Here is a 20157-nt window from a genome sequence, read left to right on the forward strand (position 1 = left end):
TACAGAGCAGCCCTCCTATTTGTACATACTACAGATGGTCCTAAATATATAATTCTACATTGTATACAGCACTGGACTACTTCTTTTACTGAGTACACTGAAGGACTAGTCCCTATACTACATGTGTGTATTTTGTTCCCTATACATTCATTTAAGTCATTTGCAATATATAGGTTCCACAGGAAATTCATCTCTGTCCATTTTATAGGATAAATATACAGTCCGTTCTATAGGACATGTATACAGTGAAGATTCATGTAGATACTGTACACCCTACAGGGCTGATTCGCAAACAGTACATTCTGGAGGGTTCTTCTAAAATAATAAACATCCTAGAGTCTGGTACTATACAGGCCTGACTTCTTTATATACTGTGCATTATACAAGATTGTCCCCTACACAGTCCATTCCATTTGGGTGACCTCTGCACTGTCCAATCTACAGGATTGGCCTCTATACAAGGGTGTACATAGGTTAAATGAGTGAGCAAAGAATTTGTAAATGGAGTATCACATGAAAATGTGAGATTACAGGTTTTGACAGGTAAAATAAGAAAAGAAATATAAGTAAATAGGGAACAATTGCAAAGGGATCAGGTGTCCTACTGTATGATTCACAAAAGGCTAGTATAGAGGTATAGCAAGTAACTAGGAAAGATTATTTATTGAAGGGGAACTGAATGCAAAATTACGGAGGGTATACTTAATATGCATTATTGAGACCACATCTGGTGGATTCCTTATTTAAGGAATGATCCAATGTGTTGGAAGATGTTCAGAGAAAGTTACAGGATAGGTTATATAGTGTAGCTTCAAAGGATAGGTCTACACTGTACATTTCACAGGTATAATGCCCTTTCTATAAGATTGCATACTGCAGGACTGATTGCTTTATTATGTATAATACAGACCTGATCTCTGAACAATCATTCTTAATGATTGGTCTCATAACAACACTCTGTGTGCTGGTCTCTGTATTGCACTTATTCAGTCCTGATCCTCCACTATATAAATCAGGCTGGTCCCTCATCAGTACATAGTGCAGGACTAATCCCTCTGCTGGTCATTGTGCATGGCTGGACCCTTCACTGTACCTCATAAAGGTTTGAAGAAGTTGGTCCCTGTACTGCAGTTACAACAATTCCGATCTCTATACTGCGTCTTCTGTGGGGGGTCAACTCTATAGGGTACTCACTACAAACCTGGTTCCTATGTTGTACATTCTACAGTGTAGGTTTCTGTACTATAGAACTGGTCTCCATCCAGAATATTTTACGGGATTCACTTCTATATTGTTCAAACTATGCCTGGTTCCCATTTTGTATGGCCTACATAGTTGGTACTTGTACAGAACATATTTCAGGACCAATCCCTATCATGTACTTTCAACATGGTTGGTCCCTCTAAGGTACTTTATGAAGGATTTGTTTTTATACCATATGTCATTAGAGTCTGGTCATCCCTTTACTGCACACTCGACAAAGTAGATCTATATACTGTATTTACTCCAGTACTGGTTCCTATATTAAACGTGTAATGGTGCTTATCCCTACACTGTACAACTTATAAGACCCAGGGCTATACTGTAGATTTACAGGACTCGAGTCTATACTATGCATCCTATAGGCTTGGTCTGTATACTGTAATTTTGCCAGGCTTCATCATCATACTTCCTACTGTTCTGTTCTATAAACAGTTCATTCTGCATAAATGATCCATTTCTGTACATTCTACTAGGCTGCTTTTTATACTGTACATACAACACATGATTCTACTTCCTATACTGTACCTCTTATAGGTCTGCACATATATGTATGAAACCCTATTGTACTGACATTGTCTCTATTCTGTACAAACTAATTTTAATATTAGAGGTTTTGCTAATATTGCTGACTAGTGAATTGAGCCAAAGACCTTCTAGATCTTTCAAGTATAAATATTGTTGAATTTGATTAGATTTGACTGTTACTGAGAGCACAACATAACCCAACATTAAGTGAAGCATTTTCCTCCATAAAGTTGGGACTAACTGTACAGAAGGTAAAGGGAGGCAGTTTTATGTAATCTTGTGCTATACTTACAGCAGGACCAGGGAGACCTGGGAAACCTCTTTCTCCACGCTGACCAGGAAGACCTACAATACCACGCTGACCAGCCAGACCTTGTGGACCTGAAGGACCATCTGGACCCTACCAGAAAATAAAAAGACATCTACATTTAATATGCATGATTTACTCCATGTTTCCTTATGACATAGAAAGAACTTCCCCAGATTCCAAAACCACGCTAGGAGCAATTTACAGCATCCAATTAACCATCCCACAGCAGTGCACCCGGAAGAAACCCACTCAGTCACAGGGAGAACATGCAAATTCCACACAGGTAGCAGCAGAGGTCGGGATCGAACCAGCAGCTCTATTAGTTGCACCAAAAAATGAAGCAGAACATTGACTATAAATACAAAATAAAGCAGGCAGTTGTCAGTGCTTGATTTTCTCTTATGTTATACTTACAGGAGGACCATCTTCACCAGGTTCTCCTTTCTCACCAGCAGGACCAGCAGGGCCTTGAAGACCAGGGTCACCAGCACGGCCAGCTTGGCCAGGATCACCACGCAGACCTTTAGGACCATCTTTACCAGGAGCACCAGGAGGACCCACTGGACCAGGGTTGCCCTACATTAACAAACGAAATTTAATATCAAGAGTGATGAGAATAGAGCAAAAGATTCTCAGCTGAGACTTTAACTAATGTTGCAAAGTGACTGATTTCTTGAATTGCTGCGTAACTTAATTGATTTAAAATGGGTTCTTTTATGCGCTTAAATTCATATCCATTTTTCTGAATTTATACTATGATGAGAATAGGAATTCTATATTTTTGTTTCAATTAAACTTACCTCCAGCTAATCTTCTGGTTTACCTAAATATTTGCAAGACAAACCAATATGTGATACACTGGGTGGGCCTATCACCGATCTATTCTCATGTGGCCTCACAGCCCAAACAGTATTACAATTAATTTCTGATATCTAAATTGTACATGTATTCAATCTTCTGTCAAAGTCAGTACTATATATAGCCAATCAAATATAGCACATTTTCGATTATTTGCCAAGTTCCATTATCTACCAGGGATGGGATTGTTAGTTGTACCCTCCATTTTGCTGACAACTACATTCAATTGTATAGTAGAATAATTTTTTTCTGAATCAGAATATTGATTATTGTTCCACTGTACATATATAGAAGTTCCCCATCTTTTTCTGGGATCGTTGGCAGTTAGTCTGGGCTAGTAACCTTAGAAAGTATGACAGCCAAGCTTGATGCTGGTCTTATTTCATAAGGGTGAGCGGAGAAAATTCCTGACTAGTTATCACCATCTCCCACAACAGCCCCAAGCAGTGAGCCCAATTGTTGTGCCCTATTGCCATTGCAGTCTTCTTAAAAAAAAATCAATGCTTCTTTTGTTTTTTTCACTTACTTCCCAAGAATAACTTGTATCCATATATTTAATAGAAAAGTCAATCTCGTGTTTTACTTACATTAGGACCAGGAGGACCAACTCTGCCAGCAGCACCAGGGAAACCAGTTGCACCCTAAGAAAGGAAATAAATAAAAAATCTGAAGGTGATACATCATTTTAATTTACACTAATGCTAAGTTAGCATACACTATGCATTGTGGCTTTAGTACCTGACTTATCTCTCTCTATATAATGAATAATACTACCACCACTGCTCCTATGTTCTTGTAATGCTTCACTAAGAGTAATAGACCATTCCAGCACAAAAACAGGCCCTTCAGCCTATCTAGTCCATGCCAAATGGTTGTACCATTGACCCGCACCCAGATCCAAAGCCCTCCATGCCCCTCCCATCCATGTACCTATCCAAACTTTTCTCAAATGTTGCATTTGAACCCACATCTACCACTTCTGCTGGCATCTCATTTCACACACATGCCATCCTGAGTGAAGAAGATCCCCCTTAGGCCACCCTTAAATATTTCACTTTTACCCTTAACCTATGACCTCTAGTTCTAGTCTCACCCAACCTCAGTGGAAACAGCCTGCCTGCATTTATCCTATCTATACCTTTATAATTTTGTATACAAAATTCCAACAGCACTTTCCTCCATAAGGGGTTACTGTACTTGAAATGGAACATCAGGCCTTGGAACACGCATGGTCATCACTAGGATGGGTGTAGACTAAGATGATTAAATAAACCAGAAGACATGGTGCATCTCAGTTACAGGGGTCGGAAGAGGCTAAAACTTGGGCAGTCATTAAATGGGTGGAAAATGGGTGGCATGAGCATGGACTGTGAAACGGGATTAAATGGATGTCCACCGTCCACAATAGAGTACAAAGTAGATGTGGTGTGGGCGAGGATTAAGTGGGCAGATTGACCTATAATATGGCAGACCATACAAATGTTGTGAAAGGAGTTAAAATGGTAGATATGAAAGACAGTGCAATGGATGTTAAGAGGATTAAGGGCGTTGATTTTCTGGTGGCAAGGGAGGTAGAGGGTGGGAGGACTGAATCTGAAAAGATTCGGAAGAAGTTGTGGAATTAACCTAAAGGGGAAACCACCTGAGTCAGGATCCCAGCCCCAGCCTGGTATGTGTTTTGTGAAGACTGCCTTTAATGATGATGATGATGATGATGATGACATTGATTCAGGCCTGAGAGGCCAGCGTCGGGCATTTTCATGCCTTACAAGATGCGGAATGAAAGACTGTGTGGTGCGTCACTCCTCACACAGACATTTCGCAGTATTTTCCTTTATTTTACAAGGTCGAGTTGTGAGCTCAACACTCAACCCGGCACGGAATATCCGGAAAATGCCTTTAAGTCATGCAGAAACCGCCTCCTCAGGCACATTGAAAGCATGCAGGTAATTGACAATGTGGACATCTTAGATGTCACAGATAATCCTGGAATGGTGTTCAACATGTGATCACCATACTACACAATGAGTGTCCTAATTTCCGTTAACATTTGAAGAAATTGAATCAGGCACATGAAAATGGAATGCTGTGTGATTCAATTTCTCAACATGTATGGAGCAAATATCATGTTCCTGCTTCCACATTTCAACATATTTAAGTTACACAGCTATGCAGGATAACGTAGCTGTGCCTGATCCGTAGGAACCTAAAGTTTAGAATAATAATCAAATTCAAGAGGCCAATCAAACTGTAAGTCTCAAAGGTTTTTATAAGTTTAAGTGCCAGTTGTTTGCTTCTGGCTCCTGGAAATTTCTAGTATCTTCCTGTCTGGAACTGGTCTTGTTACCTAATGGTTCCCAGTAGTGCCTTAGGTTCAGTCTCCAGCAGTTAGCTGCTAGCTCCCGGCAAATTCTAGCTGATTCGAAATTTCAGCTCTCATTTCTTGGGACCAGAGTCCCAAATCTTAGCTGCCAGGTCCTCATGTTTGGCTAAACGCTTCTAGCTACTGGCCCTAAGAAACATTCCCCCTATTCTAGGCTCCCATCTTCTGGCTTTTGCCTCCAAAGTGGGGGTTTCCAGATTATGGGTAGCTTTTACCTCAGAATTACACTTCACATGAGCACCTAGTAACCTGCTCTTAGTTTCTAACACATGGTTTCCTGGATTCCAGTTCCAGAAACCACCTGGACCTTGTCTTCCACCCAGGCAAATTGGGATTCAACGTGAATTCAACAGTTTCAGACTATTGATCTCACTGCAACATTGTACTAGTCTTTTGTTGAGAGGAATTCTTATTTTCATTTTGGTTTAAAGCTCAGATTGAATAAAACCATACTCACAGGAGGGCCTTGGGCACCACGAGCACCTTTAGGTCCAGTTACACCTGTTGGACCCTAAGATAAAGAAGAAAGTAATTTCAATGTGATCATCTGTGAAAGTTGAATCTCTGCTAATTTATAATGTATTTCTTGTCTTACCTGTGGACCAGGAGCACCTGATGGACCCTGAGGACCAGGAGCGCCAGCATCACCTTTTTGTCCAGTTTCGCCAGGTTCGCCCTTGGGACCAGCCTGACCATCTGAACCCTGTTGGCAAAGAAACATGGGAGTGTGAAAAATAGCCTAGAATAATTTTGAAATTGTGATCTCAGCTAACTCAGGGAAGTCCTTAACAAGATCCTACTTTTCTCAGCTAAAGCAAGGGTATGCGTTCGACCTGACTTCCACTGACCAGTAGGGGCATTAATATTCACTGCACCTCCAATTAGGACATATAGGACATAATTTTTGCAACAGATGCAATAACTGTTGAAATGACATATGACCAAGTCAGTGGCTGTCCATGTGAATTAAATAACAATTGAATCGTATGAACTAACTAAATAAATAGCAAACAATAGGACCAATTCCATTCCTTCGTCAGCTCAGGCAAGGATCCTGGAGGGAGATCTGGTCTTCATCTGTGAGGGTGGGAATCTTATTGAAGATCTTGCCTCTAATGTAGGGATCCTAGAGAGACTGGCCTCCAACAGCTAAGGCAGGGAACCACAAGGAGGTCTGCCATTCATTTTGGAGCAGGGATCCCAAGAGAGAGAGAGCTTCCCTCATCAAGCCAACTGTGGGGCTGGAGGAGGGCAGGTGGTCCAACTTTCATGAGCCAATAGGGATTGTTTACTAGAAATGGGATTCAAAACTGATTGTAATTGAGTTTTGTTATCTTCCAATGTTTTATGTCATGTTTAACTCAGCACTGGAAATGTGGCTGCATTGTGCCAATCTTGATATTGGTTAACTTCAAATATATCACCTCATGGAGAGTGACAGAATCATATGGCATAGAAATGGGCCTGCATTAGGCCCATATCCTCCTACACCTTACTAGCAAAGCTTCTGTCCAATGCCTTTTAAATATTGTTACTGTATCTGCATCCACTAACTCCTTTGGTAACTTGTTCAAGGTATTCACCACCCTTTGTGTGAAGAACTGTAAATTTCTCCCTTCTCCTGTTAAACCAATGCCCTCTAGTTTTAGACTCCCCTACCTTAAGGGAAAAACACAACTGACTATGTCTCTAATTTTATAAGTCTTTGTAAGGTCACCCTTCGTCTCCTATGCTCAGTGAGAAAAATCCCAGCCTATCAAATCTCTCCTTGTAACTCCAGTCCTCCATTCCAAGTGAATATGCATTTTCAGCAGGAAATTCAATCCTGGGACAAAGGTTAGTTGATGATAGGTGGCAATACTCTCAATAGCTATATTGTATTCATATAATACTGGAAGGGGCTCCCATACATGATCAGTACAGGCATCCAGTACCTTGCATGCAACCACCCACCCGGCCATCAAGCCTTCCTTCAGTCCCCTGGACCTTCAGTCAGCATTTAGCCACCACCCCCACTACTCCCAGTTGCTTTCACTGCTACTCAGCTTGATGTTTTTAGGCTGAGCACCCCTCACCCCCTGATAATTGTAGCAAGCAGCACATTTTCAATTCTGAAAATGAACAATGCTCATTGGGTCACCATGAAGTTCCAAGACCTTCAGTATCATCCATATTATGAGGATGGATCCATAACCATCTAAATGATTGTAGCCCCACTGCATTACTCTGTATGCTGCTATAAAAGCATTCTCTAGTACCTAGATCACACTTTCTCGCTCAGATCAGAAATTCTGAGAGTACTTTCAACCTCCACTATCTAGGAAGAGATATCATTCTCCATCGTCCATGATAGATATTGGTCTCCATCAGATGAACACAATTGTACCTTCACCACCCAGAGATTCTGGAGGGAGGATCTTAGCGCAATCATCCAGCAGTAAGTTGTACCCGATCACATTCAGCTGCTGGTTGAAATAGCAATAATACTACCCAATTAGGGGATACTGATGCCATTAGTGTAAATAGAGCCACTGATTTTGCAGAGGACATGATGGCTGTTGAGGACAGTTTACTAGCCTGTGCATCTGAAGCAATAAATGCTCATATTAAATTGCATGGATAAAAACATTAAACTGAATACTATAAAGTAACAATAGAAATATAATACATATAATTAAACAACACAAAGAAATAAATTGGACCCAAGTGTGTTTACATGTATCCACTCTATGTTTGCTATTTAATAGAAGATGCCTACGTGTTTATATCCTATTATGAAATTGATCTCTGTGTAGTGTGCTAATATGCATCTATAGCTTATTCAGACAATTATTTGAATCTTTCTGTATCAATACTTACAGGGGGACCAGCAAAGCCAGCAGGACCAGGAGGGCCTGTCTCACCACGTTCACCCTGAAAGACAAAGATAGTAGGTTATGCATAAAGGTGACCCTAAATTGTCCAGTTGTTATGAAGGACACTGACCAATGAAGAATGTCATCCAAAGGATTGTTGTTTCTATTCAGCTTATTCATGAATAACTTATTGTTTCACATCTACAAAACTTGAAAGCTCACACAGAACATTAAGTTAAATTTGGGCTGAAAAGACTGAGCTTTTAACATTATGTATCTAGAACTAAACAAGATATATAAAATAGTTGTTTCCCTTTTGCAGATCCTCATCATCAAGCCCTGTTCTCATTTGAGGATGATTCAATTTGGTCCCCACTTTAAACTTAAAAAACATGCAATTTCTTAAAGCTATCCTGTAGTTCGAGGAGTTAATTCACACAATCTATCATTACTTTATATTTTCTTTGTACAAATCGATGCTGCAATTAGCTTGGATTTTGGAATTTTAACATGGACATAATTCATAATCTGTTATAAAAGATACTGCTTTTGAATATTTTCGAATGACAAAATAAAAAATAATATATGGCAGTAATTACAAAGCATACATAATATCCAAAGGTGATGAAACTGGTTAGGTGATGTTGCAATAATGGTTGCAGCAACAATGCACAGCCCATATTAAAGGAACAAATTTTGATCCCAAAGGCCAAGAAGCATAAGAAATAACCCTTTCTGGTCTCCAACCCTAGAGCATTTCCTTCACATCCCAATCTCACACTGGCCAGCCCTCAAGTGATAAGGAACCATGCATCATATCTGGTGAGTGCAAATCAAAATTGATAACTTCAAATTGATCCATTCCAGGTTGACATTGACCTTGTACCTTTTTGCTCATGCATCTATTTATTTTTCTCTAAACTTGACTATTCCACACCACTCCTTGCTGCCAAAAGACCTACCTATGGTTCTGCACACTGCTCAGCTCTTTCTCTGAAACCTACAGTTATGGCCTTTCAAATGCTTAGTTAGATGCCTTTTAAATGCGGCAAGGTTCCTGCTGCACTATCTTTCAGGAAGCAAGTTCCTGACCCCACCACCCTTTAGGTGAAAAACCATTTCCTCCAATTCTACCAATTACTTAATCTATATTCCCTAATTATCAACTGCACTGCCATGGGAAAGACATCATTCCTGTTCACCTGGACCATACTTCTCAGAATTTGACACATTAACTCTCTGCTTATCTTCCTTTGTTCTAAGACTACTCAGTCGCTGTTCATAACTATATATTTCTAAAACTGGTGATGCCCTTGTCAATCTCTACACCCCCTCTAGTGGAAACACATCCATCCACACTGTGCTGATCAAAACTGTACATATTACTCTGGCTGTGGTCTAATCAGCCAAGTAAGACATTTCCTAATGCTTTTCCTGAACGTATTAGATGTGGTACCCTCAGTGCCCTTCCTCAAGATCTTCAATCAAGTTACTGACTTTCCTTGATTAATCTTTGCCACTCTAAGTACTGATTTATGTTGCCTCTCATAATTACATCCAACGGTTTGCCCACTGCCAATGTGAGGCTGACCTCACAGTCTATTCCCTTCTCTTTTATTGGATAACAGTTCAACATTAATTGTTTTCCAACCCTGCTGCAGTATGCCTGTAGCTAAAAGGAACCGGAATAGTTAGGGACTGTACTATTTCTTCCTTGCTTCTTTTAAAAGCTTTGTATATATTTTATCCATGTTTGGCAATTGGTGCACTTTTAAAGATGCTATAACTCATATTATAGTATACACTCTTTGTTTAATTCCAATATTTTATTATACTTCCTGCTTCATGATGTGTCTATATTATCCACCCCTTCCATGAAATAAGGTACAAATTATTCATTTAGAACTATATGCATTTTCTGCCTTCACACACACGGTTTTGGTATCTAATTGAACCTACACTTTCCTAATTACATCCTTTTCCTTCATATGAAAACGTTACTCCTTTTTTCACTGTCATTTTCCATAACTATGTTAATTCTAACATATTATGATCACTGCCTCCAAAATGTTCTCCCCAGCCAGGGGAAATATCCAACCCTGCATCTAACCCACTAAGCCCTCTAAGCAAGGTAAGTTTAGATCTCTCCATTTTCTAAACTCTAGGGAATACAGGCTTGTCAACTCAATCTTTCGTTGAACGGCAAACTTGCCATCCATTGACCCAATCCAGTGAATCTTTATCTCTCTTTGGCAAGCAAATCTTTTTTTTAAGGTAAAGAGATCAACATTGTGCACAAAACTCTCAAGTGTAGTCTCACAAAAGTCATAAATAAATAAATGCAGCAATACATCTTTGCTCCTGGCTTCAGGTCTTCCTGCAATAAAGGCTAAAATATCTTTTTCTTTTCTACTCATCTGCCTCACTTACATGCTGAGTTTCAGTAATATATCTAAGCGCTTAAACATGAATTTGAAAATCTACAGTACATTCAATGATCTTGCAGACAAAAGGGAGATTGAAGAATGGATGGTATTTTGGAAAGACAAAGGAATGAAAGGCTTTGAGAAATGTGATGTAGCACATATGAAGGGGAAGTAGTTAGTACCTGAGAGACAGAACCATTAAAAATATCAGTCAATAGGAAGCTAGGATTGATGCCAGTTTAATGGGATTAAGAGGTAGGTTTGATGAGCAAGATGAGTTTGGAGAGGGCACAGATGAAGATAAGAAAGAAACTACAGTAAGATATGACTGGAACTACAGCTAGAGACAATTTTATAAATTTTGAGCCATAAATCATGAGCATTAGTTACAGGTTGAAACTCTCTAGTCCAACAATCTGATCTGGCATGACTTGAATTGATAGTACAGATCTGTACTAATTAAGTCATTCTAATTAAGATCTAACAAAGACCTAAAATTAACTAAGGTCTGTACTAATCTGTACAGTATCTATTTAACCTATCAGTGCAACTTTAGCACTCTCAGTTGGCACATTTCCCAATTTAGGGAAATATCAGGTTATGGACAGTTCTTAGAAACTTATAGAATGCAGGATGCATCTATACTTAAAATGAACAGTTCTCCTGCTCAGGGAAAGATGACTGGGGGCAATTTCTGTGGTCTGGTCAAGTGTAACAAGAGAGTTTCAACCTGTATTAAATTTGCAGGATGGAATTCTAGTATCTGCATAATTAGGCACTGAACAAGGTATGTTATCTTAACTCCCAAATTGGGTTTTTAAATTCAGTATACATCCCAGAGTTCATGTGGGATTTAAAAAAATCTCATCAGCTATATTATTTTTGAAGTAAAGAAGAACATCTTTCACACTTACAGGAGCACCACGAGCACCAGCAGCACCTGTTGGACCACGAGGACCTGCCTCACCCTAAAGAAGACAGAAAAATAAGTGTTATTAAGAAGTAGGGGGCAGCCAAAGTAATAAAGAGGAAAACATTGAAGCATTTCAAAATATATATTTTATTTATTTAATGTGAGTAGCAACATATAAGTAACCTCTGCAAATATGATTTAAGAAGGTTTGTTAGCATTTTGTATAAAAGTAAAATTCAGTATTTTTACCTTCTCTCCATTGGGACCAGCCGGGCCAGGTGGACCAATTGGACCAGTTAAACCCTAGAAAAAGAAAGAGAATTAACAATCACACTAATTTCAAAGTGAAGTTATAACACATGGAGCTTACCACTACATGAACTGTTGTTGATAACACATTCATTATAGTCAGTAATACTGTATACTTGAAAGCAGAAGGAATGAGTTGAACTGACAGTGGAATTTCCAGGTGACAGTCACCTGGAAGTTGGATTGCATTGCGCCAAATTTTTAGGTGCTATATGATTCAGTTTCAAGAATTAAAAAAAAACATAAAGGAACATTGCATTCTCAGTGTGATCTTCAGAGCCTGTATGCTTCAGTTGGGCCTATTCACAGAGGAGCCCTGCCATGGGCAATGGCATCCAATGGTGACAGAAGTACACTTGGATGATTCTTCTGGGATTTTCATGCCAAAATAGTCTTTCACAGAGTTTGTGGAGTCTTGTGCCAAGAACTTGTCTAAGGAGGGAGCACCAATGCCTTTGAGTGGAAAATCCCACAAACCTTAGTAAATATATTTAAGATAAGGTTGGATAGATTTTTGCATAGTAGGGGAATTAAGGGTTTTGGGGAAAAGGCAGATAGGTGGAGATGAGTCCATGGTCAGATCAACCATGATCTTATTGAATGGCAGAGCAGGCTCGATGGGCCGGATGGCCTACTATTCCTTATGTTCTAAAAGGTGGTGGATTCAGCTCAGTACATCATGGGTAAAACCCTCCCAACCACTGAACACATCTACATGAAACACTGTCGTAGGAAAGCAGCATCCATCATCAGAGATCCTCACCACCCAGGCCATGCTCTTTTCTCATTGCTGCCATCAGGTAGAAGATACAGGTGCCTCAGGACTCGCACCACCAAATTCAAGAACAGTTACTACCCCTCAACCATCAGGCTCTTGAACAAAAGAGGATAACTACACTCATTATATTTCTGGTGTTCCCCCAACTGGTGGTCTCACTTTAAGCAAAATATGGCTCCCCTTTGGACATCCCATACACGTCCTTTCTGTTTATGGTGACAACTTCCACCACCCATTATTCCCTGCCACCAGCAAGCTCAGATCAACAGCTCCGTGATACTGCCTCCTCAGTATCTCTTTGCCATCTCCCCACCCCCACAGACTACTGACCTACCAACCATTGTTCCACCCACTTGACCCAAGCTGCCGACCATTGCCTCAGCAAAACAACTTCTGGCAGCTTATACCCCTCTATCAATCTCCCACCGTAACCTTCTCTCTACTCTCTCCTCTCAACGAACTTACTGATCAGGAAACTGACTCTTGCACCAACCTCCCCAATGACCTTCTTATGATCTCCATCTCAACATCCTGTCTCAACTCCCCTTTCAATCCATGTCCACCTATACCCACTCCCTATCTCAGACCCCTGGGCCTCTTTCCTTCCTGACCCCACCCCAATCCGTAGACCCAGACCTGGATTTACACAATTTGCTTTGGGCAGTCCACCATTATAAAGCAAAAGTGCTCCCCATTGTACAGACTATTCAACAGAGGGCAATATCTATAGTAGGTCCTCTCGAATTTTGCAGTTGCCGAAGATTGCACTAGATTGGGTAACCATATCAAGTATGGGGTGTAAATACAGGCCGAAATCTTCTATGTTCACAGTGTATGTGGCGCAATCCAGAATGCCCATCTTTTTTTAAGCGACCCATTAATGAACACATGTAAATTGAAAACAATGTTGAAAACGTGATTGTGGAGTGTTTTACTTACTCGTGCGCCATCTTTGCCAGGTGCGCCCTCAGGACCTTTCTCACCACTGTCACCCTGAGAAACAAATGAGAGGGAGAGGCAAATGAGTACTGCACTAGTACAACAATGAAATTTTACTTACTTTACTTCCTGATCTCATAAACATTGTTCCTCCTACACCCCCCAATCATCAAACTTTATGTAAAATAGAAGAATTTTTGTTCATTACAAATATGGCACTACTAGCGCTCAAAGAACTAAACCAGGTCTCAACAGTATGAACATTTGAGAATGTGAGAAATTTAACACGCTATTAGGCCCTAAAAGACTGCACTTTTTGATTGATCAACCCCAGTCTGCTTGCTGCCTTCTTAATATTTTTTCTGGCTAGGTGAATATCCAGTGGCTCACTGAACCTGCTGATGTTGTCTGCTTCGATTGCCTTTCTGGTAACTTGTTCCGCCCCATATTGTCCTTTGTGCAAATAGTTTGTGTAACTCATAATCTCATTACTTTTTGTGCCTGTTCCTAAGAAGTTCACATGATCAGCTTTGGCAATTCCTGTCTTAATCTTGAAGCCCTCAGCCAGCTTGTGAAAAAGTCCTTTTTCTAAGGAAAAGATTTAGGAACTCAGGCTAGAGTAAGAAATAGCATAGTGATGCCAACAAACGAGAATGACTTGTAGAAAACATGGTCTATTGGTGTCACACATTTAATTAGGGTAGGAAGGGCTAAGGTAGGAAACTTACTCTGTCGCCTTTTGGGCCAGGAATTCCAGCAGTCCCCCTTTCACCTGGCATACCCTGGAGACCTGGAGGACCTTGAGCACCATTGGGACCAGAAGGACCAGCTGCACCCTGTGAAATGAAACAAGAGCCTAGTTAGAGAAAGGTCTTCATAAATGCTTAAACAAAATGGTAGTTTTCATAAGAGTAAAGGTAGCATCCTACCTTAGGACCATCAGCACCAGGAGTACCTGGAAGTCCACGGGGACCCTGCAGACCCTGAGAACCTGGAGATCCACGTTCACCTGGGAAACCACGTTCGCCCTGAGGACAAGGACGGGCATGTCACTTAACAGGGATTTGAACAAAGGTAAAGCCAAAGCACAACTTGGATAAGCTTAGATAGAACAAGAAAATGAATATAATAGGGTATGTTACATGATATGAAATTATACCATAAATAGAATGCATAATGCAGGGTAGGGTGTATGCTAGAGTGTTTAACCACAATGGGATGTGGTGATTAGTGCCAGGAATATACAAGCATACTGGGTATGTAACAGCATTTTAAAATACAATTTATTCAGTTTTTGGGATCTGAGCATCCCAGGCAAGATTACATTCATTGACCATAGCTAAATACCCTCAAGAAGGCAATGGTATGCCACTGCAGCCCCTCTAGTGTTGTTGAGGAGGGAGTTTCATAATTTTGATCTTAACAGCAGCGAAGGGCTGGTGATATTTCCAAATCAGGATAGTGGTGACTTGGAGGGTGCTGGTGTTCCATTGGGCCTGCTGTCCTTGCCCTTCTTTGTAGCAGAGGCAATGTGTGTGAGTGCAGCGTATACTGTAGATAGTACTCACTGCAGCCACTGTGCACTGAAGGTGGAGGGAATGCATATTAGAGTGTCGGATGGTGTGTCAATCAAGTAGGCTGTGTTGTTTTGGATGGTATTGGGCTTCCTGAGAGCTAATGGAATTGGGTAAGTAGAGAGCATTCCATCACACTCCTGACTTGTGCCTTGTGGATGGTGGAGAGTGTATGGGGTGTCAGGAGGTGAACCAGCATTCCCAGCCTCTTCCCTGCACTGTAGCCACAGCAACTCTGGGGCTGGTCCATTTAAGTTTCGAGTCAATGGTAACCCCCAGGACGTCGACGGTTGAATCAGTAAAAGTATAGGGAGATATTACATGAGAGGAATGTGAAGCAGGATAGGAGCATATAGCAGGATATGGATATGTAACAAGATATGGATATAAAACCGTAGAGTATGTAGTAGCAGAGAAGAGTGTACAAAAACAGTTATCTGTAAAGCTATAGGTGGCTGTAAAAATACAGGCACTCCCATGTTAGGGAGGGGTTGCATTCCAAAACAATGTCCATACTGTGGTTTACTGTAACACAAGTTGAACGAAAAAAAAGAGTTCAATTCTAAACTCCTTTTCTTGAATTCCATGTTAGCGCATTTTATTCCGTATCCCAAATTTTTGGGTTGAGTTTTGTGAATTCTGAAAGGGCAAATTTCTGTAACCCGAACAGCTATAAATTTGAGTGCCATCTATATAGGAGACCTGTGTCAGTGTGGAGTCTATAACATGATATACAGTAGATGTATAACTGTATAGAGATGTGTAATAGTGCAGGTGTCTGCACCAATAAGGGGATGTATGTAGCACAATAGATTTTGGACAACATGGGTATTGTAGCACTGTGAGGATATAACTGCCTAAGGAAATCTAACTTTTTACAGATCTGCAAAAGAATGTGCAAAGTGATCTGTAATACTACTTGGATATGTAAAATTAAAAGGTTGTGTAACAATATGGTAGGTTCTGTATCAGCATATGTATTTGTAACACTGGATTTTGTATCAATATGGGATGGACTGGGATGTCATAATGTTTAGCACCATAGGGGCCTGTAACAGTATGAGTGTGGTTCTGTAAAAGTAGTGTTATTTAATGGCAAATGGCTATATTATACAACGGCAGCCTATAACAGTGTTATTGGGGATATGAATCAACAATACAGGAGGATAGTAATAGTACAGATATATGTAGCACTACATGTTTTTGTAGCAGCAGAGAAATCTGTAACAGGACAAGAGGTACTGTATATAACATTATATAGAGAGATTTGTAACAATATAGATGTATGTAACTCTACAGGGATTGGCAATATCATGGGGGTCAATAACTTTATAACATTATAGCTATGAGTAATACAATCGGTTGTATGCAAAAGTAAAAGAACTTGTAACTTTATTCACCAGGGGAAGGGAAGAATTTGTAAAAGTATAATGGTTTGTAACACCAACAAAGTCGTAACAGAGTAGGAGCATCTGTAACAGTTTGAGTGGGTAGGGAGCTGGTCTGTAACAAAATAGTAGCATTGTAAAATAATTGAGATGCAAAACACTTTTAAACCGCATAAGGAAAGTTATTGCATCGGGACATATAACATTAGAAGGGTCTGCAAGATGAAAAGAGGTCTACAACTATGCAAGAATACATAACTCAACAGGGGACTAACAGTTTAGGGATATGTACTGGTGCAGAGATCCGGAACATTACAGAGATTAGCAAAGGTATGGGAGAACTGAAACAGTATGGGGGAGGATCTGTAACAGTAAAGGAATCTAAAATAGTACAGGGGGTTTGAATATAGCAGTAGAAAGTAGATAGATATGTAACACCATGCATGCCTAAAACAGTACAGGGGTGTCTAACTGCATGGGGATTTCAGTAACTGCATAGGGAAGGAGCAGGAGTATAACTGGATAATGTGAAATCATGGGCATCAGTAACAGTAAATAAAATGTCTGTAACATTATAGGGATCTTTAACACTGCAAAAGTCTATAACTGTATAGTGGTATGAAACAGCATAAAGAGTCAATAATGTTATTGGGATGTAAAGTACCCTCTGCGTTTGTAACAAATCCAACTGTACATAAAGGGAATCTAACAAAACAGGTCTGTAACAGAAAAAGGCCATGTGACATCAGGGGAATGGGGTAGTAGTATACAGATATATAACAGTACAGGTATTCCTGAACATCTGATTTATGAAGTTTTTTGCTATGACATCATTGACTCTTTGAAATACGTCTTCAATTTATGAAGCCACTTTTTGCTTTTAACAAATAGCACCTACTATCTGTGAATGGAGTGCACTGCATAAAATTTCTCATAATTCAATTTCCATACTGTTTTCAATTTATCAAATTTTGTTTAGTGAAATGTTTCCCATGAATGCACCACTTACATAAATTGAGGAAAGGCTATACAGAGATCAATAACGGTACAGGGGGAGTGTCCGTAACATTATGTGGATAAATAACACTGTTGGTATACATAACAGTGTAAGAGTCATAAACAGCAATGGGGGCTTGTTATACAGTAGGGATGTGTAATATCATATTGATCATTGACACTATAGGGCAGAGTATTATAGGAATATATAACAATATAAGTGCCTGTAACTGTGTGTTTGTAACTATGAAGATGGAATGGGGCTGTAATGACAATGGAACAGTCTTCATAGAAGGCAACATAATATCATTGGGGTCTGAAATGTGCAAACCAGTGTACAGACATGTAATACTGCAGGAGCCTGTAGCATTTCAGGAATCTGTACTTTGACAGTAATGTGTATGTAAAGGGGCAAGGTTTGCAATGATATATGGATGTATAACATTGCAAAGCTCTGCAACATTATGGAAAAACAAGAGGTGGCAGTCTGTACAGTGAGAGCTTAGTGAGAGGTGGTAGTCTGTATCCTTGCAGGTATATGTAAAACTTAGGGGTCTGCAAAGGGTCTGATGAAGTCCAGGGAGTACAGAGTATCACCACCAGGGTGTGTAACAGTATTAGGGAAATACAATGCCACAAAAGTGTGTAACAGTGAAGAGTTCTAAGAAAGTAAAGGGATCTGAAAAGTACAGGGATTTGCAACACAAGTGGATGATACAGCATGAAGGTGGGCTATTACAGCATGGTGTAACATTGCAGAGATCTGTATGTAACAGCATGCAGGTGGCCATTATAGCACAGTGTTACACTGCAGTGGTCTGCATGTATAAGGGCCTGTAACAGAATGAGATCTGTAATTGTACATGAGTATCTGCAATAGCATTGGATAGTTGGGGGGTGTGGGAGAAGGAGTATTGACATAGGCATATATAAAATTTAGAGAGAATTATAACATTGTGAGGTGAGGGGACTCTGTAAGACTACAGGGGTGTTCAGTAATTGATTGAGAATACTAACTGCATGGGAATGCATCTGTAATAGTTCAGGGATAGATAAAACCACAGGGATCTATAGCAACATAGGGGTCTGAGAAAGTAATGAGGTCTGTAACATTATATGGATGTTTAGTACCATGGAGACTGTTAAAAAGATATGGGTGTCTAACAGTGCAGGGGAACTTTTAAAAAAAGGAATACTCAACACTAAAGGGGTCTGTAACAACACTGTCGTCTTAATTATACAGGTAACAACAGTTCAGGGCCTGCAACAGTGCAGGAATTTGAAGCACTACAGGCATTTAGAACAGTATAGGGGATGCCAGTGAGAGTCTATTAGATTGTAAGAATATAGGCATCTGTAAAAGTAAATATAACACTGAATGAATGTGTAACCCCACAAAGTTAGAAAAGTCTACATATCAAAAGGGATGTATAGCAATATAGAGAAGTGTAACATTATAGGGATTAGTACCTGTAGTGAGTTTGTAACATGGTTGGGATGCGTAGGGGTATAGCAATTTCTAACACTACAAGGGCTCTGAAATACTGTAGGGATATGCATCGATATAGGGTTATATAATACTTCAGAGAGGTATAGTGATATCTAATACTGCAGGAATCTAAAACTACATTCTGTGGTGAAGAATGCATACAATGCATTGGCCTTTATCAATCGTGGGATTGAGTTTAGGAGCCAAGAGGTAATGTTGCAGCTATATAGGACCCTGGTCAGACCCCACTTGGAGTACTGTGCTCAGTTCTGGTAGCCTCACTACAGGAAGGATGTGGAAACCATAGAAAGGGTGCAGAGGAGATTTACAAGGATGTTGCCTGGATTGGGAAGCGTGCCTTATGAGAATAGGTTGAGTGAACTCTGCCTTTTCTCCTTGGAGCGACGGAGGATGAGAGGTAACTTGATAGAGGTGTATAAGATGATGAGAGGCATTGATCGTGTGGATAGTCAGAGGCTTTTCTCTGGGGCTGAAATGGCTAGCATGAGAGGGCATAGTTTTAAGATGCTTGGAAGTAGGTACAGAGGAGATGTCAGGGATCAGTTTTTTTTTTACACAGAGAGTGGTGAATGTGTGGAATGGACTGCCAGCGACAGTGGTGGAGGCGGATATGATAGGGTCTTTTAAGAGACTCCTGGACAGGTTCATGGAGCTTAGAAAAATAGAGGGCTATGTGTAACCCTAGGTAATTTCTAAGTAAGGACATGTTCGCCATAGCTTTGTGGGCCGAAGCACCTGTATTGTGCTGTAGGTTTTCTATGTTTCTGCAGGGACTTTTACCTATAGAGTGGTCTGTAACATTTCAAGGAACTGTAACAGAACTGAGATAGGGCAACACAGCTAGTAGAGCCATTGCCTCATAGTGCCAGAAATCCAGGCTCATTCTTGGCTGTGGGTCTGTGTGGAGTCTGCAGGTTCTCCCCGTGACTGTGTGGGTTTCATCTGCGTGCTCCAGCTTCCTTCCACATCCCTAAGGTGTGCAGGTTGGTAGGTTAATTGGCTGCTGTAATTCACTGCCGGTGTGTAGATGGGGGAAGGGTAGAATCTGGGGGGAGTTGATGGGACTGAGAGGAGAATAATAAAAATTTGGATTAGTGTAGGATCAGTGTAAATGGATGATTGATGGTCAA

The 20157-nt window shown here is 40.3% G+C and overlaps 1 protein-coding gene across 2 annotated transcripts in view; it reads right to left on the reverse strand.

Moving 5' to 3' along the window:
- The window catches only part of LOC140741200 (uncharacterized), an 83877-nt gene that overhangs the window by 18098 nt on the left and 45622 nt on the right, over positions 1-20157 (reverse strand). For both annotated transcript variants that reach the window (XM_073071096.1, XM_073071095.1), the window contains exons 32-42: positions 14489-14587; positions 14288-14395; positions 13560-13613; positions 11783-11836; positions 11535-11588; positions 8199-8252; positions 5935-6042; positions 5797-5850; positions 3544-3597; positions 2513-2674; positions 2081-2188 (exon numbers count right to left, since the gene is read on the reverse strand). In XM_073071096.1, the coding sequence (XP_072927197.1) occupies positions 2081-2188; positions 2513-2674; positions 3544-3597; positions 5797-5850; positions 5935-6042; positions 8199-8252; positions 11535-11588; positions 11783-11836; positions 13560-13613; positions 14288-14395; positions 14489-14587 (909 nt within the window). The remainder of the gene's footprint in view (positions 1-2080; positions 2189-2512; positions 2675-3543; positions 3598-5796; positions 5851-5934; positions 6043-8198; positions 8253-11534; positions 11589-11782; positions 11837-13559; positions 13614-14287; positions 14396-14488; positions 14588-20157) is intronic.

The sequence above is a fragment of the Hemitrygon akajei genome, chromosome 18, assembly GCF_048418815.1.
Source record: "Hemitrygon akajei chromosome 18, sHemAka1.3, whole genome shotgun sequence".
Classification (NCBI taxonomy): domain Eukaryota; kingdom Metazoa; phylum Chordata; class Chondrichthyes; order Myliobatiformes; family Dasyatidae; genus Hemitrygon; species Hemitrygon akajei.